Source organism: Nanorana parkeri, unplaced genomic scaffold (assembly GCF_000935625.1).
Source record: "Nanorana parkeri isolate BGI_ZX_2015 unplaced genomic scaffold, ASM93562v1 scaffold28, whole genome shotgun sequence".
NCBI classification, from domain to species: Eukaryota; Metazoa; Chordata; class Amphibia; order Anura; family Dicroglossidae; genus Nanorana; species Nanorana parkeri.
Window position 1 is genome coordinate 1621627 of NW_017306296.1, and position 23605 is coordinate 1645231.

At 42.3% G+C, this 23605-nt stretch overlaps 1 protein-coding gene across 1 annotated transcript in view; it reads right to left on the bottom strand.

Moving 5' to 3' along the window:
- The window catches only part of TMX4 (thioredoxin related transmembrane protein 4), a 46744-nt gene that overhangs the window by 11878 nt on the left and 11261 nt on the right, over positions 1-23605 (bottom strand). The window contains exons 2-5 of the mRNA XM_018566760.1: positions 15198-15313; positions 12123-12168; positions 10678-10806; positions 6145-6190 (exon numbers count right to left, since the gene is read on the bottom strand). Of these exons, the coding sequence (XP_018422262.1) occupies positions 6145-6190; positions 10678-10806; positions 12123-12168; positions 15198-15313 (337 nt within the window). The remainder of the gene's footprint in view (positions 1-6144; positions 6191-10677; positions 10807-12122; positions 12169-15197; positions 15314-23605) is intronic.

A 23605-nucleotide genomic window follows, 5' to 3' on the forward strand; every position in this document is an offset into this window, starting at 1 on the left:
AACAGGCACTGGCGTTCTGCTACTTGGGGGACCTGGAAAGGAAGAAGAGGGCCCAGCCCAGTAACTGCTGAGGCACCGACATTGCCTCCTGGAACTACAGCTCCCAGCAGGCCAATGCTCCGCAGCAGGGGGGAGCCCTTCATAGTTTCTTGCATCAGGGCCCTGAGGTTTCTAGTTACGCCTCTGCATCCGTTCCAGTCACTACAAGCACCCCCTAAAGCCAAAAGGTCCAAGCACCATCAGAGCCCTACTTCAGACTTTCTCAAATACTGATCTGACATATCGTATGAAAGATAAACTGAAATGTAGGTAACAAATCAGGCAACAACGACTAATCAGCATGAGAACAGCATTGGTAAAAAAAAAAAAAGCTTCTTTGTGATCGTCACACAACATCATACATTAAAAGCAGAATGAAAGGCTGTCCTCTTATGTTATGGTCACATATACAGTACCTGACTGCAGAAGTGTATCGTGTGCATTGCCTCTCCTATAATAATTAAGGGAGATGCAGCAAACCTTACTATGATAAGTGCCATTGTGTGCTCTAACAAAAACACACACGCAGTGATAAAGCATTTCTGAAAACACAAAAAAATCCATCTGATTGGCAATAGCTCAAATACGGTGTAATGGTAGAAATACAGAGGAAACACAATGCCTGAGAAGGTCACTTTCACAAAGATAAACTATTGATTTCTCACATACCCTCAGGACAATAGGCAGCAGTAGCAATTTTATTCCTTTTTTGTTATCTTCCTCTGAGTTGTGACACAGACTGGGCTGAGTATATGCTGTGAATACTGGGCTTAGCTCATTCAATCAGAAAAATCAATATGTGTGAATTCACTAAATCCATATAATCAGAAGCTCAATCAAGATAGGCTGATGTCAACTTATGCTGCCTTGTCTTTTCAAAAGGTCTTCATTTATTTAGAAAAAAAAAGGAATTGTTTACAGTTACTGGCTAAATAATGTGCTATGTTATACTCTATGACTGATGGAATAGGTTTCAATATTGTATAAGTTCTGTAGCTCAAAAACAGACCCGTAGGCTAACTTTGCCTGGTAATGTGGCTCCAGATGCCAGGGAGGTCTTGGCTTCGTAAAACCCAGGTCTAAATAATATACAAATAGAAACCATAGCTGGAATGATTGCATCCTGATCTGATGAGGGCACAACCGTGCCAATCTTAATTGCCATTTCAATATTAGTTTGCCCCAGATTTGGGGACTTTGGGGTACTATGGAAGTAATTGTGACAGTACTTGCTCTCAAGTCCCAGGGATTCTTTACCATGAAAGGTAAGCCTGCAAGTTTGTTTTAAAGGTAATATATCGTTTTTGCTTCTTTTATATAGATATACATACAGTATAAAATTGATTACCTTGATGTAAGCAATCTTATCAACATGCACTAATATTATAAAATCCTAGTCTCTATGTATAATTTGTAACTGTATATGCACATGGGGGTAGCCATACCTCCTCAATACATATGCAGCTCTTCTCCCTGCTTGGCACTGCTGCACAAATAGTTGTGCATTATTACTCCTTATCACAATTCATGAGGTGGCTGACTCATGGCAAACAATCTACTCCTTTTGTGGCGGATATCTTAGCTCAACACTTGTTAAGAGAAAGATAGAGTGAGAGCACTAAGAGCACCTTATAGTGGCTATTCCACAAATGTCTGTATTTTTTTAAGTTACATAAATATGCAGGCTTCTAAAGAAGTGAAAGTCACATCAAAAATGACTCTAAAGTATTAAAGTAATCTCCACTGGAAGAGTGTGTGTCAGGGTGACAACGCAGGACAGCAATTAGTGCCCTGTCCCTGTCTTCTAATTGCTTCCGTCACCCTACAGCAGTAAGTTCCAGCACAAGACCACTTGGCAGGATTGTCAGTTATGTGCTACGCTGAGCTCAGTTCCTAAGGGTTTACCTTCCCTGATTTAAGGCTAAACCATGACCACCTGTACCTTTTCTGTCCAGTAAGGGCCCGTTAACACATACTGCGGTGTCCTGCATTTTACCACACTCCTCATGACGAGGCCAATCCGGAAGCCAGGCGCCACGTCATTAAACAGTGCCTGGCTTCCTGATTGGCCAGAAATACCGGTATTGGTGCATCCCTAGAATGTACACAATGTACACTCCACATAAAGTTTAAAAAAGAAGAAAAAGAATTGCAAACAGGGACAGCTCCGGCGGTGTGGGATACAACACGCACTGCTGTAGCTGCACGAAGCACTAGCCCGTCCTCTAAACAGCAGTGTTTTAGCGGACGGCTAGTGTGAACGGGTCCTAAGAGTTCCCCTAATGGCAACTGAGGAGCTCTCACTGAACGAAAGGTGAAAGGAGCTGGCCCCACACATGGCCACCAAAATTCGGTCGAATGTAAAGTCGAAGCTGAGCAATGAATTGATAGCTTCAATTTCATTGATTAAAAGATGTAATTGAAATGAGGTTGGTACAAAAGGCAGACAAAGTTACTATTTAAATATACAAGTCATTTTCATGAATGCAGTGCAGGATTAAAATCAGGATCTATTCTATCTGCCTTCACCTATGGTTTACAAATGTAAGCACCATACTTAATGAAATTCACATATTTTAAATGGCAGACTGTCATTAAATCCTACTGTAAAGGTTACACTGTGAAGTCACCTTTATGTGAATTGCAATCTGTGTCTTTTTTGACAGAGTAAATGGCTTTTACCATTTGTTGAAGAGAGCCAGTAGGTGGCGCCAAGTTACAAAGCAGGAACATTCCGTTTTGGAAATCTCATACATAACAGAGAAGGGGGGAAATCTTAAAACTTTACAGTAACACCATCAAACACTTCCAACTTCATAAGACATGAGGAAAATGAAGTGCAGAGTGCAGACAGCACTTTACACTGCCAGCAGACAGCAATAATTAACAATGATTAGCTGGGTGGGTGGAAGCGAGTGACATCCTGCACTTAAAGTGTTAGCAATAACACACAGCAGGATAAAGAATATGATATGATAAATACTAAAGTTTAGATTGCTACTTCTGTAAAGTCACTAATGTACATAAGATACTATGCCATTGATGTCAGTACAGAGATTTGCTCTTTGAAAGTACAAATGGAGAATGGAGCTTTATTCTTTTTTGGGGGGATAGAATGGAGAAAATTCTGATTTATATTCTTTCGGCCAGAACAAAGATTATGTACAAATGATTTCCATTGGCTGCGTTATATAGTTATTACACTTTATAGATTGTTAATTAATTTATGATATCAGATGTGACAAACCCCAAGGCATTATTCAGATGAGCCAATGAGGGAGGATCATTTATTGTGTTCAGAGGCAACTAAAGCCGCTTCTGGACACAGCTGCATTCTGTGCTACGGCCGCATACAAACCGCCCAATTATCTGCAGACACTTTGTGTGTGGCCAGAAATGCCGTCCCAATGCCGTCCCCGGACATAGACTGTCCAGGGTCAGAGGCTGTATTCACATGTAATCGCAGTGGTGACAGCCAATGATTTGTACAGAGTACAAATCTGACAGCTACCATTGCTAGCCATGGCTGTTCTCACACACTGTATGCATGTAGCATATAGCTCTGCCTGCAAGAACCACCACCTAACTAGAACGCGAACCCCAAACTCAAGCAGTAATCTCAATCGAAACGTAAAACTTAACTTCAGGCACACCCCAAACTCTACAGTAAGGGCCCATTTACACTATTGTGCCGCAGCAATGTGCACACAACTGTTATACAGGTTAGTGTGATGCAGTGCCATTCGATTTGAATAGCAACGCTCCTTGCCAACAATGCACTTCCAAAAATGTTACTTGCACCTTTTTTGGTGCGATTTGGTGCAATTTGCAGCCCATTCAAATGCATTCATACACTGCAATGGTGTGAATGGGCCCTAAGTGGCATGTTTGTAAAGCAGTGAGTGTGATCTTCACTAAACATCCACTAGTGGTAAATCAATCACTGTCATCTAAAACACACGTATCTGGAACACTAACCTGCAGAGAATGTCTGGTGAATCCCAGATCCTTTGCTCTATAAATATGCCCCTAGTAACCCTAAACATCATACAAAATATATAATGTCATAGCAATAAATACCTTAATATTACATGCTGATATACATATTGTTGGGGGATACTAATGGTAATCTTAACATTACACTGAAAGTTGCAGCAGCACGGTTAAAGTGTTGAGCTCACACATTTTCCATAGTGATGTCCATCTCCGGAGCTCCATTTACTTCCAGGTAGTGGAGGATATACACATCCCCTCTGCCTCATCCCACAGCTCAATGTCTTGGTGCTTGAATGTGGAAATTCCAACAGCAACTTTGTAGATGTCACTATTTGTGAAGCCTCTTGCTCTTGTTGGGGGGCTGTGTTGGGGGTATTACTACTGAAAGGGCTCCATCTCATAACAGTCGGCTAACACTTGTTCTTAATTTATGTCCTCTGACATCAACATATTTACATTAATATAAACACACAAATAAATACATAAAAAAGTAGTATACTGCAACTTACCATTCCTTAGATGTGGTGGCTGCATTGGGGTTTTTTTATTTCCTTTACCTGGTAGTCCTGTCAGTAACACACTTCATGTCCTAGGGTGACAACACTCGCTCACCGTTCTGTATCTATAGAGGAGCAATGTTGGCACCCTGGGCTGCTCTCCACTTTGGACTACAAACATCTCATCTCCATTACATAGAGATGATATATACTTGCAATAAATGTACTTAGCATGAAAAAAGAAAACGAATGCAGCCACCACATCTAAAGGAATGCTATGCTGCAGTAAATGATATTTGTATTCTTATGTTTAGATATACTTTAAACACAGTGCTCACTATTGCTTCCGTTTGTCATTTTGTGCACTTTAACATCTTCACCTTCTTGGCTTGCAACAGAAAAGCAGCTAATTACCCAGCAGTTACTCATGCTATGTATCTGTGGCCACTCCTTCCCCTTCATCATCCTGAGTGACAGCACAACTTACACAGAATGTGGCAGAACAAGCCACTACTGCATTGAGGGAGCCGAGCTTTATTCTAGTTTCCAAACCTGCTCAGGAGTGCAGGTCCGTCTTTAATACTGATTGGACACTGGGCAAACATTTTCTTGGGCCCCCCACTCCTAACCAACCACCCCCCCACAAAACACACCCCTACCTAGAGTGGGCCCTGGGCAACTGCCCCTTTTGCCCTGCGTTAAAGACGGCCCTGCAGGAGTGACAATGATAAGAGTAACCACAGAGTCAAGCTTCAATTATAATGTATGAATCTGGAATAGGGACATCATCAAGTACATTTATTTCACTGAAATTGTAGATTTTATTGAATGATTCTGAGTCTACATTATGTGGTCATTTTATATACAGGTGGTTCTAACTGAAGTTTTCTAACAGTGGAACTAGACCATAACGTAACTCTAAAAGTGGCCATACACCTTACAATCATCGTTCAATTTTTTTTTGTCTCGTCATCGCACCGTCGTTCAATTTCCGCTCAAATAGCCCATCATGCACAGACCAATATAGATTTCAATAATCGATCATCAGCAATACTAACTGGCCGAATTTCGTCGATCAACAGAACAGACTTTCATTTGCGCATCTGCAGTGTTCCTGTTGCAATTTTAGTTTCACGAAAAGCCACTAATCATCAATTTCTGTCCGTTTTGACGAAAGTTTTCTAGTCTGCCCATTTAACCAAATTCGGCCAGTTGTACAGTAATTGCGATTGTGCACTTCCCATCCACTGACCATTTATCGTACAAAAACACGATCACGTTCGTTTTTCATACGGTAATCGCAAGGTGCATGGGCACCTTTAGTTCCCCCACTAACCTAGAACCTAAGCTGCAACAAAACGGTCTGACACTTGCTAATCATCAGCCCTAAGCTCCATATGGCTTTTAGGTCTGGAAGATGGAGCCAGCTGAGTGGGGTCATGTGACTGGGATACCTGTGCTGTCAGAGTCACTAATCGGCTCCTCGGGCAACTTACATGTTAGCATAGCAGGGGGAGTAAGATTATTTAAAGTTACTTTCAGGTTTAATACTACTATAAATTTGTACTAATACAGAAAACACATTGCACAGCTATTTGGTTGTATTTCTTACCCGGATCCATCCAGATAGATGAAACAGTCCGGCCATTCCAGTCATCCTAGAAGTGAACAGAACTAAGAATCATTCAGAGAAATACAAAACACAATCAGCGCCTATGATTTACAATTAAAAATTCCCTTCCTGTCTTGCCTGGGGAAAAGACAGAAGAACAATGTCAGGCTGAAAGGAGAAGCAGATCCATTGTCAACCACTACAAAAGTACTATTAGAGATAATAAAACTGAATTTACTTCCTATGGGAGTCACTCTCAGTCCTCTAACACACTGAGGGGAATTTATCAAGACTGGAACAGACAAAATCTGGGAGTAGCTGTGCATGTCAGCCAATAAGCATCCACCTTTCATTTTCAAAGTTTAACTTAAGTGACTCTGCTCGGGCCGAGCAATTGGGTGCTATGTCTGCACACTGCATTGTGGGAGGAGGTTCCCCCATACCAATAGGCACTGGGTATGTTGCATTGGTTGCGGGCCGAGGAAGCAGTGGTGAAGGATTCCTGGAGAGGTGACTATTATTGGGGTGAGGGTTGGGCAACACAGACATTGCCACTGTGCCCCGATTGGGTAAGGTAACAGTTTGGGAAATTTACGAAAACAGGAGCAGACAAAAACTGGAGCAGCAACCAATCAGCTTCTCTCTTTCATTTTCAAATCTTAACTGACCAAACTGAAGAGAGAAGCTGATTGGTTACCATAGGCAACTGCTCCAGATTTTGTCTGCTCCAGTGTTGATAAATGCCCCCCCCCTTCCCACCCCACTGTATACATCAAATTATAGGTACACAGCATTAAGTGCCCATTCACCCCAAAATTGGAAGAAAATGGCAAGTTAACGGAGGGTCCATTCACTTGCAATTGTACCTTCTGATTTCCTTCAGATTTATTGCATTGTTATCCATTTTTCAACGGATGCTAACGGAAGGGCGCCGGAAAATGAATGGGTGCGAATGGGGCTAGTCCACAACAGATCCGTTGCATTACGTTGCGCTGAAAAAAAGTAGTGCATGTTCAGCACAACGTAACCTATCGCAATGGAACGGAGCAGTGTGAACTAGTCCAATTCACACCCATTCATTTTTGGTGCCCTTCCATCAGCATCCGTTGAAAAACGGATCGCAATGCAACGGATTGCCATTTCTTTTTTTCTCAGCTTAAAATGGGCTTTCAGGTGCAGACCAGTTCGTTTGTATGCATTTTAGATGTGTTTCCATGCGTTCCAGACCAAAGAAAATAAGACAAGCAGTATTTTTTTTGTCTGGACCGGAACGGACTGCACTGGTGTGAACAGAGCCCAGAAATATCATAGGGATACATTGGGATGCTTTTTTTGGTCCGGGAACAAACTGTTCTGGTCTGGACATGGTATGGTCATGGTGTGAACAAGCCCTTAACGGGCCCTTGAACATGAAAATCTGCATTTCAACTAACACAAAAATATGCATTTTATTTAATTTCATCTAGCACAGGCTTCCTGCTGAGTGCCTCACAATTTATTCCCAGCATTCTTCAACACATGGCTGCCCTGCTCTTATATTTAGTATACGTAGAAGGTATGTATGACACCTATCTCATGTCTACATGAAGCCATATCCACAATAACTAGAACATGGGGAAAATGTTGCATGCCATGAAATAATGTGTCAAGAGTCTACAGTACCAACCTGAACAATTTGAATAAAGCCTTTATTTCAAAGACAACCTGTATTGAGAGAACTATGAAGGCTGCCATTGTTGACTTCTTTCCAATAAATGCTAGCTGGACTTCCAGGTTGAAAGATTCCATAATGACACTTCTGGGTAGAGCTTGCCACTAAACTCGACCCCCCACACATTTCTATTACTATATTGGACAACTTCACAGGCCAATAAGAATCTGATAGAGAGGGTAATGGGTGGGCCACCTTCAGCACTATCAAGACATGCTGAAACTTTGCCTGCACACAGGCTGGAATTCAGTTGGGACAGGATGATTTGGATGGCTGCTGCAGGTATGAGCAGGCACCTGCAGAATTCCCTCAGAACCGGCACACGATGCCCTTCCAAAGAAAACTGGTTGCTCTTTGTACAGATGCATGTGGAATAACATGTAATTTCTTTGAAGAGCATTGTGTGCCAGTTTTGCAGTTTTGGAGACAATTACTCCAGAAGAGGGTTATAGAGTATAGAATATAAGGATGCAAGAAAGGGGTGAGCAGTGCATTTTGTGTTTTTAACCTGCAGAATTCTCTTATATTACTGAGATTGGAGATTCTATTTGAACGGTAGCTTTAAGGCCTTAAGCTCCAGTCAAGTGACTGTGCCTAGGAGCATCTTGGGAGAATGATGTTTGCCCAAGCCTTCTGAAAACTAAAGCCTGACTCAAGTGCACTGGGTTCAAACCAAGACTCAAATCATCACTAGGCAGCAGCAAAGATGCTAATCTGTGTGACACAACATGTATACACATAGCCAAAAACAAAGACCAATGTGCAGACAGCAGGATCGCCTTCCTGATCCCTGGGCCAACTTCTTGGTCCAAGAAATTGACAATGGCCCTGAATGATGCATGAATAAAAAGAGTCAGCCTTCTGAAGCTAGAGGAATAAGAAAGCATCGTTAGAAGTACTGTGATCAATTTAAGAGGTGATGAATACCTATGTTACCTATATACATTAAGTGACAAATACACCTAAACTAAGAGAGGCAAAGAAATTTACTATACCTGGTTTTGGAATGATTGATACATTTTAATCCCAATGGTTATACCAACTTATAATACATGAACATAATGCCATTTGATATACAAATGATTAAATCAGGGAACTTTATACGAAAATAAGCAAATATATATCTCGCTAGCTGTATCTGAATCCGGATGCAGCTGGCACTGACTGCTCTTCTAGGCATTTCCTGCCTTTATTTCATTTTGAACAATATCATCAAAATGAAATAAAACAGGGCATCCTGAAGACTGAAATCACAGCGATATTTCCAGACTTGGCGGAGAATTGGTTTAAAGGTAAAAAGTCTGGATACATCGCAACGGATATAACCCTCTGAAAGCCACGACACAGCCCCAGTTAAAAAATGAAGGATGTACCCGCACAGGAAAGCCATAATACCTGATTCACAAGTTCTTTTAAAGTGAAACTCTAGGCACACATACTGTATGTCACTTAACTTAGTTACATATTTATTAAAAAATTTTATATTCATTTTATATACAGCTATTATATGTACAGGACTTTATCTTTTTATTTTTTTCCCGATAGTAATAAAACTGCACCATGTGTGCAGAGCTATTATTACAGGAGAAAAAAAAACCAAACAAACAAACATTCATTTCTGAAAATCATCAGGGAACTGCTCCTATGGGGGTACTGCTCAGCACCTGTGCGGATCACTGTACACATGTTTAGAAGTTACAGCACTAGTCAGAGTAAAAGACTCTAAACTCTGATGCCTGAAATACAGATTCCAGTGGTACATCCCCCTACATATCCTGACTTTGGTGTCATTTTTTTTATTTCAGGTTATTTAAAAACAAATGTTGGGTGTGCAAATTTTGTGGTTCACCTTATAGGAACAAGCAACATTTGGATGTTCAATGTCAGCTAGATAGGTTCTTGGATAGCTATTGCATGCGTTTGCTCAGCCATGAGAGCATGTGGATCATTCTCTCTCTCACGGTTAATCCCTGCTCGTTTTAAATGTTTATTTTATTTTGTGAATCAGCCTCAGGGATTTAGCTAGAGTGGGCCTAAGGCAGCGTTTGCTGTGCTCTTGCTTAAGAACACCCATAGTGCTGTGTGAATATTGTGACACAGGTGCACTCTATATTAAATCCTTATTTGTAAAACAAAGACTGTATATACATAGTAAAAAACATAAAACATCAATGCAAAAATATAAATGAAATACAAAAACATAAAGCCAACAGAAAACCATTATAAATTTCCCTATAAGGTGGCTGTAACATGTTGAAATTTTTTCCCATTCCACTTGCAGCCACATCAGAGGATTATCGCATGTTTGTGGGCAGTTGCAGTCAGTCTAGGCCAACAGATTTCAGTGAAGGGGTAATTTCCCATATTTTAAACTAGCATTGGCTGAAGCAAGTCAGGCACACCTCACTCTTCCCTCCTGCACAGCCTAACCATGAATGTTTATGGTTAAAGCTGGGATAAAAGACATCATGAGAAGTTCGGATAATACTTACATGTGCAACCATTCCCTAAAGTCTATGCCTAGCTTTCTTTCTCCAGATTAAGGACCCAGTAAATCTAAAAAGACTTCTTTCACAACCAGATCACTGAGATGCAATGTCAACTTTAATTTTGCCATCAAAAATGTTCCTGTGCAAGTAACACTGTAGAGATCCTGTTCTTACCAAGGAATGGGTCACTAGATATGTGTATAAAGGAAAGACTCAAAGAGGCACTGAAAAGTAAACAACTGTTTGCCAAACTATTTCTCAATCCAAAATAATTTCCAAAAATATCATAAGCATTCACTGCAGATGACTACAACAAATATATTTAGGGCTTACAAGACGGAGGAAGGAGACTTCCACCCCGCAACTGGCTCTATCATATTCCATTTGTTCTCTTCAATGAAGGAGAGGAGATCCTCAACCATTCGGGAGCCATGGTAACGTCGGAACACTCCATCTTTGCCACTAGAAAACAAGACAAAGTATGCTTCAAAGACACACAAGGGAAAATTTGACTTTTCTTAGGCAAAAAGTTGCCAGTAAATGCATATTAGATTAAAACAACCTATGTTTGCCCACACAGAACAGGCAGGTTTTCATTAATGCCCCCTACTCACCTTTGCTTTACTCCTCCGTTGCTCCGTTCAGCTGCCAAAAGCGAAGAAAAAGAGCACCGTGTAAGCTCCAAGTATCTAATAAAAGCCTACTCTCTCCAAGTCCCCATGCGACAGCACTGAGCCAATCACCAAATTCCTCCATTCCCAGCAGGATCAGATATTCTCTTTACCTAAGCTGCATATGTATAGCTTGCTTCGTTACTCCAGAATAACAGTATAGAGACTGTGTGGGTTCAAAATACCACCGCAACATGAATGAACTAAAGTGATTACCAAGTACTTGATATAGTAATGAGATCTGGCGTCCACAAGAGGTCCTAGTCTACCCAGAATACCTTATTTGGCTAAGTTTGAACAAAACTGTTATGTCCAAAGAATATACAGCAGGGGTAGGCAACTTCGGCACTCCGTTTGTGGTGAAACTACAAATTGCATTATGCATCTCCTTCTGGGAGTCATGCCTGTGGCTATCAGAATCTTGCAATGCCATTCTTCCATTATGCACCTCCCTTTGGGAGTCATGCCTGTGGCTGTCAGAATCTTGTAATGCCTCATGGGACTTGAGGACTTGAAAGCTGGAGTGCCGCGGTTCCCTTCCCCTGTACAACAGTTTGTGTCAACTATGAACAATCTGCAATACAAAAGAGCCTTATGTCTGTGTAGCTGCAGGGAAAAATTGTAAAGGGTATGTAAATCTTAACACTGAAATTCTCTTATTTGGTCATGTATAGTCTATTAAATAAACATGTATTGAATTTATTTTGTTATATTTGTTTGCAAAGTGTAAAAAATACATGTTGATCCTGCAGAAATCGTGTTAGCTGCTAACTTCCTGTGCTCTCTGTCTGTGCTGCAGTCTTATCAGATACATTGTTTACAATGATCTATGAGGACTATGGAACCTATCCCTTCTATGTTATCTATTAAAGGAGAGGAAGTTTCTGTAGTCCTGTCCTGGGGTGACAATGCTGCTTCTCCTTATATATAGGATAGCGATTGAGCATTGTTACCCTCGGACAGGAAGTATGTTACTGGCAGAAACACCAGGTTTAAAATTAAACAAAAAAAAGAAAGGTAATGCAGCCACCACATCTAAAGGACTGGTAAGCTGCAATGTATTCCCCCAACATTTTCTTTTTAAACATTTTACAGTTGTCAACTTACTGGAAAATTGTCGGAAGTTTTGTTACGAAGAACCGTCCACTCAGTCCTAAAAAAGCAAGCAAAACAATTTTCTGTCACAATACAGAGACACAACCAGGCGTATTCAGTGAGGAAATGCAGAGAGCAGAAACAACATACACAATGAATGAATCCAAAGTATATCATCACATTTCATGTCTTGTAAGTGTGAATGTGGTTAGTGATATATTGGGCAGACAGTATGGGCATTGCACAGCACACACTTCATAAGTAGACCTGCTTACACCCTGTGCGAAGAGCTGTGTGGAATCTGACAATAGAGGATCACACAGCACTTACAATATGTTTAACTGAGTAGATTATTTTCAGTCTTAGTTGGATAACATTAGCACATTTCTGTTCCTCAGAGTTGCCGTTTAAAGTGACACTTAAAGGAGAACTATGGGGTCAGGGGTTTTCCCCACAGTTCTCTTAAGGGTAACGGGAGGACACAAACTAGCGTCCTCCCGTGACCCAAAGCTCAGTATGTCGCGAGCTGCAGCTCGCGGTATACTGAGACGCCGCAGCCGGGACGGATCCCGACATTACTGTCTGGATCCACCGGGCTGCGTGATGACAGCTGGCTCTGCCTATCCAGAGGCAGAGCCAGCTGTACCTGCCCCCTCCCCCGTCCGTTCCACTAGTCAGCGCTGAAGGATCGGACAGGGGAGGGGGGAATCCCTGCGGGGAGCCGTGAGTGACAGTCACAGCTCTCTGCAGGGACAGGATCGAGAAGTGAGCGAGCGACGGTATGTGTTCGCTCACTTCCCGATCTATTGAGCCGACCAGTGATAGTTTCATTGTCACAGGTCGGCTAGAACTATGAGGCTGAGTGATTTTCCCTCGCCTCATAGTTCTCCTTTAACTTAGGAGTTAAATCTTAAAAATGCAATCATGTAACTAAACTATTAACAAAAATGTATCTTATTTGTGTATCACTCGGCTGTAGATCCTCAAATCACGAGCAATAGAAATGTTAATCAGTGCCATGTGACATGCATACCCAGCAAACATAAAGTTCTGATCTGCTGTATTGGTTTATTACTGCCTGTCCCAGTATGCATGATATCAGAGTCTGTATAACTGTAAATAATACAAATGGGAATGGGCATTGTGATAGTGTTATATTTAATGCTGCATATACTGTACTGTCTGCAGTACGTTAAATAGAAAAAGGCCTAAAATGTGGAATATAACATGGGTGCAAAAAATGGAAAAAGGGCCAGTCATGAAGGGGTTAAACTATATGTGAATGAATATTTCACCAAAATGTCTTTTAGTGTACATTTTTTTGTATAAAAATAACTAATTTTCAGTGTTCACCCCATGCATTGCTACTATGTAAACTAGAATCCCTGGCTTATATATAAACACTACAAATCAGAATATATGATGTAGCCCAGGGAGAGCGCTAATATTGCGCAACATAAAAATTTGCAACTACCACCATTTTATTCTATAGGGTCTTGGCATTCAGAAAATATATAATGTTGGGGGGTTTTAAGTAATTTTCAGGCCTAAAATGTGGAATATAACATGGGTACAAAAAATGAAAAAAAGGCCTCAGTCATGAAGGGGTAAAATAATCTAACATTCAAACAATCTAATTATCGAACAACCAGGTTGAAAGGTATACGTTCATGCTTAGATCCCATAAAATCGGTTTAAGTGTGCAAGCCATACATGAAAGGCTTTGATGTGAGCTGACCATTACAGAGGTCTACCCATAAGTTGTGAAAAATTATTTTAGAAGGACTCAACGTATATATAAACCGTTTTTTTTAGGTCCAATTGATAGAGCTTTTTGATTCTCAAAATATAACCTGCTAATATTGTCACAGTTTGGGAAGTTAAACACTAATCTCCTAAACCAGGCACCCAAATAATTTGTTAGCTGTCCTGTTTTACTGTTTTAGGCTCAATGTCAGTGGAAATCATGTCGTGTCAACTTTGGTTGGGACACGACATCCGGGATTGAAAGCTGCCAGGCACAAAGTTAAACAATAGCAGTGACTTTCCAGGATCCTTCTCATAGTAACTTCACTGACATGCTGCAACATATAATGCTCAAAAAGGATGTGCCAGAGGGAAAATGGATTGGGGCCACTTCTCTTAAAGTCCTGGGCAGTCAGGGATCTGAGGCGTATTATTTCCTGGGACAGAATAGCACAATTAATGATTAATTAATAATAAGTGCCCTCTTTCTCTGTGTCAATCAGGAAAATGGCTGCCAGTATGGGAAACTTAACATTTCAGTTGTTTTTGATACATATGAACTCCAGAGTGTGCCTTGAATTTATGTTGTATTGCAATATAGTAATACCCTTTAAAATCGAAGTCTCATAAAGGGAATTGCATATTTTCTCAGTACATGCAGACAGAACTATCTAATTATGGTTGAGTAGAGTCAAATAAAAACATTATTAAGCAGTTAAAATAAAGTCTGCATAGCAACATTTCAGAGGCATGTCACTCCGTGCACTCTATTACATGTACCATTTATTACTGTGAGACTGAGTATTGCAGTTGCTAAACAATGAGAGCCTTTTGGTCCACTCCGGCCCCTTGCATCATATGACTACCAACCTGTGACAATGAAACTATCACAGGTCGGCTCAATAGATCGGGAAGTGAGCGAACACATACCGTCGCTCACTCACTTCTCTATCCTGTCCATGCAGAGAGCCGTGACTGCCTCCCCCAGGCTCCCTTCAGGGATTCCCCCTGTCCGATCCTCCAGCACTGACTGGATGAGGGAGGGGGCGGGTACAGCTGGCTCTGCCGCTAGATAGGCAGAGCCAGCTGTCACTCACGCAGCTGGGCGGATCCAGACAGTAATGTCGGGATCTGTCCCGGCTGCGGCGTCTCAGTATACCGCGAGCTGTAGCTCGCAGTAGCTCGCAGTATACTAAGCTTTGGGTGACGGGAGGACGCTAGTTTGTGTCCTCCCGTTACCCTTAGGAAAAGTCCAGAAGTCTAAAGAACATGTCCTCTGTAAAGGCTGTTGCAGAGCACACTCTCTTCTTCACTGAACACTATGTAGTAGAAGAGCCTTACCTGGTTCTTCAGTAACATCCACTTTGGCAACTTTAACATGAAGGACGGAACTTCGTTTTGCAAAATTCTCCCAATCTGCTTGGATCTGCTGACATGCTGGACACCAAGGAGCATAACTGCAAAGACAAATATTTTGTTAAGAGTCCACCTGCTAATATAGCACTGCAGTAGGGATGTGGGCTTAACACATCATGAGCAAAATCTTTCCAGCGAAATCCTGGGAAAGCTGTGGAAGCCAAATCTCATGAGAACATGCTCCAGCAGGAGCACCTTCTCACACAATTTGGGAAGAATAGTGACGTCACCTTTACTTTTCTCCACAGGTTTGTTTTTTTTTAATAAGTGGACTGAGGTGTTCTGACATGGGGGTTGGTTTAGTATTTAAGAAACCGATTTTGCATAAAGGTGCTAGAAGAGAAAGAGAAAAGAAAAACTATAGTCCATTTTCAGCAGGCATGTATTTTCAACAATGGTCATTTTTACTTTTATTTTCGATGTAATTTAACATTTTTATGTTTTCTCTTTTGTACTGTATGTTTCTTTTATATACTGTTCTGAGATTTTTCATATGAACGTTTGTACAAAAATCTACCAGTGTATGACCAACATTAGGCCCCTTTCATGCGGGCTGCCCAGGAGGGGATCCATGCAACGGAGCAGTACAGATCGGATGACAGTGCTGTGACATCCGCGTCCATCCAGAAACCTGAAATAACTGGACCGCCATGTTGGTCTATGGGGAATCGGATGTAAACAAACTTGTGTCCGTTTAGATCAGATTACCCCGAACCGGCACAATCAGGTCCGTGGAAACGGAAAACTGTTCTGTTTGTTTTTCCAGACCTGGCTGGAGTTGGGGGTAACCCAGCTGCCCATAGACAAGAATTGGGCGTCCGATCAGATCTGCCTGAAAAACTGACAAGCGTGCCCGATCAGACCGCCCGTGTGAAAGAGGTCTCTTATACCTTAGTTGGGTATGCAACAGGTGGGATGGCCACATACAGCCAGATCACTTTTCTGTTATGTATCAGAATTGGGCCTGAAAGTAAAAAGCGACCATCACATTCAGAGATTTTATATCCCGACTTTACAGACTTCTGCTGTTTTTTCTTTGTAGAAGACATGCAACTTATACAGTATATCTATAATATATCCCCTTGGGTACATACAAATAATACATCTGTAATACATTCGTCTCAGTTATTTTGTACAGTATTATGCTGCTGCTTAAAAAACAAAAAAAAGATAATAGAATAACAAAAATGATAAGTCTAGATTAGGCAGTCTCATAACTAAACTCTATTTCAGCAGAGAAAGTTTTCAACTCCCTCGGGGCCACTTTAGAAGACTGGAGCCGATTTGAAAATAAAGAAACCAGTTAAAAAATAACAACACTTCTAGAAACACGTTGGACTCTCAGTACTCTAATGACAGCGCCTCTCACTTGTTAAGTAACTGATAACATACATTCACAAGCTATCTCTGCGAAACAGGCGAGGGAAAGGCGCGGGGAAATTTAAATGTTTTTTTCCTTGTATTTTCTGGTGTGGCACAAATGTTAACTGACTCTGGCCCGTCTGAACATCTACAGGCTGTAGAAAGAATGCTCCAAGCTTTTTCCAGCTTGTCACAACAAAGGGAGCTAGTGGAGATGTTCATTAGTCTGCCAAGAACTGCACATAAGTGTTCCAAAAATCTGGAGGATTCAGAAACAAGCATTGCCAAATAATATTTATTTTTTCCTCAATTTTCTTAAATATTACAATGATTTTTTTTCCAATACTATGGGGGACATTTATCATGCAAATTAGGGACACAATTAGTTACAAATCAGGCTACCTCTCCATCAAAAATGTCTCTGTGACAGACATGTGGATCTGTATTCCTAGGCAGCCAGGTGCGACAGTTCCCAAAGTCCTGACACAGATGTATTACTGAAGATGAGACAGAAATTTACTTTAAACAGTCGCACAATTAACCACTTCAAGACCAGGTGTTTAGACCCCCTTCCTGGCCAGGCCATTTTTCGGTATTCAGCGCTGCGGTACTTTGATTGACGTTTATTCCGTCATGCAACGCTGCACTAAAATGAATTTTATACAATTTTTGGGGACAGATAGAGCTTTCTTTTGGTGGTATTTAATCATCACTGGGGGGTTTTATTTTTTACTATATTAAGGAAAAATGATTGAAAATGTTTGGAAAAAAAAAGTTTTTTTTTCCATTATATTAGGAAACAATGATTATTACCCATATTTTTGATAAGATATAAAAGACGGGGTCACGTCGGGTAAATAGACACCAAACATGTCATGCTTTAAAATTGCGCGCACCCGCAAAAAACTACCATACCCAAAATTGACCATAGGCGACGCTTTAAAAGCTTTTACCGCTCATCAGTTTAGTGTTATCAGTGATTGATAGCACTAGAACTATTGCTCTCATTCCGACATTCATGACGATATGTAACATGAGCATCACTGCCTGTTTTCAAATATCGACATAAAGACGCCCGCTCATATCTAGAGAGCGTTTGTAAAAAAACGGCCGGCCGGGAAGTGGTTAAGAAGTGGCCGGGGTCAGGTTTTATCTTGTAACAGTAATGCTTCAGGGCTTGCTTACACCAGCAGCCATGCTCAACCGCACAGCAGCTAGTGCAGGCACGGCGCAGGGTATGGGTCTCCCTCGAGCCTGGCAGAACCACTGGCGCCCGGATTAGACTGCCTTTCGCCCCTGAACCTTTGCTGCCTGCCTCGACTCGGATTGGACTTGACTTCTCTTTGGATTAACCCTTTTGTACCTCTGCCTTTGGACGCTTCAGGCCATTTCCTGCCAGTGAGATTCCACCAAACCATTGGCACTCCTGACAGCGTGTGAAGCGTTAAGAGCGGGGACAGAGCGTGAAGTGTTGAGAGCGGGGGGGCGGGGACAGAGCAGGGGCGTGGAGTAGTGACAGGCTCTGTCACCTCCCATAGCCTCTGTCCTCGGCAGCCGCTGCTCGTTCCTGTATAATAATTAAAAATGTAACTAAATAAAAATTTAAAAAATAAAAAAAGGCGATAAAGTAAAAATAATAAAACAAATGAAAAATGTTTACAAAGTAAATAAAAAAATCAAAACCAGCCCCGCTGCCCCCATCTGCATGCGAATAAACACGCAATGTTTTCAACTGCAATCGTGTGCAACCGCACGGGCAGGGCTGTATTGCAGTAGGAAAACGCGCAATCTGCCTGGCACGACTAGGTGCCATTAGAAAATAATGGCACTGGCAGCACAATCGGTAGTAGTGTGCGATCCGTGACTGCCCGGTCATCGTGCACAAAGTCGAGCGGATGGCTGGGTGGTCACGGAATCGCACACCACTGCCGATCGTGCTGTCAGTGCCATTATTTTCTAATGGCACCCGAGTCATGCCAAGCAGATTGCGCGTTTACCTGCTGCAATACCGCCTGGGCAATCACACAGGATCATAGTTGAAAACACTGCGTGGTGCATGTCGTGAAAATAGGTACAGCTACCTTTTTTTCAGCGATTGTCACGCAGATGTAACCCCATGCATGTGGATGCAACCGCTGTATGCAACCACACACGATCGCTGGTCCCGGGAATCCCCAAGTCTGCACCAACCCTAAAGGGTAAATTCACTTTCCCAAGTAATTTGGGAAAATGGAATTACCCGCACAAATCTCCCTCCCGCTATACTTAACTTTCAGCAAACGGTCCTTCCCTTCCACCAGTACGGATGTACTATCTGTACCTGTTCCATGTATTCTGAATTTCGCTCGCAAATTTTAAGCACTCGTTGGTCAGCGCAGTCACCTGACAGCACTGACCAATGAGAAAGGGCGCTTCTTAGCACCGCTAAATACGGTTTTGGTTAAAATATTTTTTTTTGTATCAGGACAAGTAGATTGTCATGAGGGACAAGTAGATTCGGCCCCCGCTTTAGTCCTTGGACAAGTAGTTTTTTCAAAAATTTCCACACCCCTGTACCTATGGGCTCACCGCAGAATGCTGCGGTTGTACCACCTCTCACTGTGGTGCGCTTAAAACAAGTACTGCATTTTTTTTTTAAGCGCACACAACCAGAACCCCAGTCTCCATCCAGGACAAGGCAAATTGCCTTGTCTTACGCTCGCCCAGCGCAGCCTGAACGCAGATGGTGTGAGCCAGCCCTTGGAGCAGTTGAGGGAGGAATTTATGACTCAACCTGTAACCTAATTTGTCACATAATCTGTCTCTCTGCTCCGGTTTTGCATTGCTTTGCCTTGCGACAGAACTGATAAATGTCCTCCTATGTATATAATGATTGCTAGAGTTTGCATGGTAAAACAGATCGAGGGACATTTATCAATTATTTTGCAAAGCAAATGCTAAGCAGGAGCAGAGACAGATCATGCAACAAATGTACTACTAGGTTACAGCTCGAGTCATAGGGGTTGATTTGCTAAGGGCAAATAGGCTGTTAACGTTGCAAAGAATACCCAATCATGTGCAAGGAAAATAAAATAAAAAACTGCATTTTTTTTCTTGAACATATTTGGGTGATGGAAGACAGCAGAGCTTCACCTCATTCACTAAACTAAGGACAAACTTCCCCTGCTAAGTGCAAATTCCCTTGCAAAGTGAATAGCCTAAACGCCTTAAGTAAATCAACTCCACAAAGTCCATATGGATATTTTTCTTGCTGTACTCGCCGATACCGAATACCGATACTGGAAGTCCCATTAAGGAAGCCGGCCGGCAAATTATTACCTGCCCCGCCACTTTCTGATTGATCAGAAAGCCGTCTCCATGCTCCCTCATCACCAAGTGACGAGGGAACATGAAGCCGGCTTTCTGATCAATCAGAAAGTCGGGGGGCGGGTAATGACTCGCCGGCCAGCTTTCCGGCCAATCAGGAAGCTAGGAGGTAAGTCATTACACGCTGTCCTGCTTCCTGATTGGCCAGGGAGCCGGCTCCATGCTCCCCTTGGTCAAGCATGGAGCCGGCTGCCCGGCCAAACAGGAAGCCGGGGCAGTGTGTAATGACTCCTTGCCCGGTTTTCTGATACCGGAGGCTAGGGTATCGGGCTAGGCATTGGAACATATGGGCGAGTACAAGTACTCGCCCAAATACTTAGGATCAGCACCAATACTAGTATCGATATCGGTGCATCCCTAGTAACTGGAGAAGCAGCGAGCTGGCTCAGCAGTTCAGGTGAGTATAACTTTCTTTTAGCACCTAGAGGAAAACAAGCACTTAACCTTAGCAGTGTGGGGGTAGCCCCACTGCAAGGGTTAATACAAGTCCTTCTTTAATGCCCCTGTTTTTGGAACAGAATGTCCAACAAGCTAATATAGGTGTGATGGTTCAGGTGTCCACAACACTGTATGGCTATTATACAAACACACCACACCTTCTGCCTGCTGGGAATCTACCCCAAGGAACATCAAAGATACCTAACTGTCCCATGTGGCTCCTGGACAACTGATGGCAGACAACCGCTCTGATTTTGTGCTCTGGTGTTGCAATACCTGTTGAAAAATAAAGCATCCCATGTGTCCTTTTAATAATGATTAAGAGAAATGTTGTTGCAATCCAATCCTCCTAGGATCCGTTCAATATACAATAACGGTTGCTGTTAGAGTCTATACCTTTGTTTATGACTGTAAAGCGGTGAGCCACATAAATAAAATCTGTCGACAGCATGCAACTGGCAATCTCTGGAAGTGAAATTTCTTTTGTTGTGATACTCTTGATGGCCCACATTCACAAAATAATTAAATGTCTCCTAAGGCTGTAACATTGCCTCAATCTGTCCTTTGGATTATGAATGAACATCTCCAAGATAAAACAATTTGTGCTGCTTTTGGTGGGTGGGGGGAGAGACAGAAAAGAAAACAATGTACTTCAATTTCCACAGCACAGCTGAATCCTAATCGTGCTCAAAAGTAGCTTCCAGCGAAACATTTATTACATGAACAAATCATTACAATCAGACATAGAAGGTTATTGTTTTCCAAAGTCAGACCTCTTGTTTGTATGTGCTGAACTTCTGTTCGACATCTACTTTTAAAAAGACACTGAGGGGGAATCATCAAAACTGGAGCAGAGAAAATCTGGAGCAGCTGTGCATGGCAACCAATCAGCTTCTCTCTTCAGTTTGGTCAGTTAAGATTTGAAAATGAAAGAGAGAAGCTGATTGGTTGCTGCTCCAGATTTTGTCTGCTCCTGTTTTCGTAAATTTCCCAAACTGTTACCTTACCCAATCGGGGCACAGTGGCAATGTCTGTGTTGCCCAACCCTCACCCCAATAATATTCACCTCTCCAGGAATCCTTCACCACTGCTTCCTCGGCCCGCAACCAATGCAACATACACCGTGCCTATTGGTATGGGGGGACCTCCTCCCGCAATGCAGTGTGCAGACATAGCGCCCGAGTAGAGTCACTTGAAATTTCACTTCTTATAGGCTCAGCACAACAGCTAATGGCAGGTATATTGGTGGCAACTGTACTTGAGGAAAGAGTGGCAGGGGAGCACTGAAGAGGTGAGTATCAGAGAGGGAGGTACCTCTATGATTAAGCCAAGGTAGTGAAACGCGTGAGAGGCGTTGGTGTGGGAGAAATTCATGGTGGTGTACATGTTGCATATCTCATTTTGGAATTCATTGATTTTTGCTTTTGTATTTACTTCATTCAAATACATTTTTGACTTCCCTTACGCTGGTCTTTGTGTGGCTGATCTTTGGAGAGTGTCTCTGTCCTTCCCACAAAACTACAATGAAGGAGTCACTGACTTGTATCTGTTTTCCCCATATGTGTTCTACATAATGGAAAATCAGGGGCAACGCACAGAATTTGGATGGGAGTTGAGAACATGTATTCAGTAAGAGCACAACAGAAAAGCATTTTAAAAGGGACTTTCTATGAAGGTCACTATCCAGGAATGGAAACTGTTGCCTGCAAAAGAAGATGCCTAATACTTAGCACCCTGGCAGCCGCTGATGACCTTCGCTCTTTTGCAGAACTACGCCCCCAAAGGGATGTTCAGCATTCAACATTTGCGGGTCTGTCAGATGGCTGCGTCCCCCACTACACTCTGTCGGGTCCTTGGCAACCGTAGAACTTGAAAACAGTGGAATTATGGGGAATTGTACTAACAATATTATATTCTGCTAGATACAGGCACACACACACACACACACACACACACAATCATCATGCTCAGACCACTCCTGATCCCTTTGGCTTGACATTCTGTTGTCAGATTATCCTGTAGCCACCAAGATTAGGAGAATAAAACACTTCTTTAAACAATAATCCTAGTGAAGCCTCGGATGAAATCACGTTTACATTTGATTGTCATCTATTTTCTTCTGACAAATAAAATTCAATAGATCATGCGGTATCATTCAATAAAGAAATCCGCCATGTATTTTTATTGCCAGAGGAAGAGAAGTCCAGACTGGTAGTTTCAACTTCAGTCAAAAAAAAAAAAGCAATCTTAGCCAAACAATCCTAATGGCCCCTGACCCCCCCTCGTTCATACCACCTCCATGCAATTAACACACAGGACCGTACAACACACCTCCCGTGCTATTACAGTGCGGGAGGTGCATTGCGTGCCATTCATTTGAATGGCACCCCAATGCACTTACCCCTTGCAGTGCAATCAACCGCACCACTATTTCCTTTAATTTCCTGTCCCTGAGACTAAAAGGAGGTCAGAGGAAAGTTCCCATATTCCCTAGACAGTTGTTGCCAGACCAGATGTCCCCATAGAAGATGTCCCCTTTACCACTTGTTCTGAGGATAGTTCTAAAATTTTGGATTTCCCATCACTTTTTTGTTTTTTTTCAGTGACAATGGTGACCAGTGCTAAGGGAATCTATGGGGATACAGATAGTAGTAAAAATTTGACAGAGCATATAACCCTTTCCTAATCTAAAACTAAAAGGAAAAACAGGTTTTGCCCAGAAAGTCACTTTAAAAATCTTCTAAATAGGGCTGCAACAATTAAATCGATAATGAGAATTGTTGTGAACGATTCTTGTTATCGATTAGTCAATTACGATTAGTTGATTCAGCTCAGCCATTCTCCACCCTCCAGCGCCACTGGAACTCTGCTCAGATGTGACCCCCCCCACCGCCGTAACTCTGCTCAGACAGTGTGTTGTTGTCGTCGTCGTCGTCGCCCCCCCTGCAATTCAGCTCAGCCGCCAACACCACCGACTCTGCCGCTCTCCTCCCCGCTGCAGTCTGTCACCTCTGATCCCACTGCTCTCCCCCGCCTGTATTGGCAGAGGCAGTGGGCATCGGAGAAGACACAGTCCGGCTGTCAGGTGTTGGGGGGAGGTGTGTGCAGTAGCCAGTTTGCTATTGGCTATTGCAATTTGAACTAGCCAATAGCAGGCTGGCTATTGC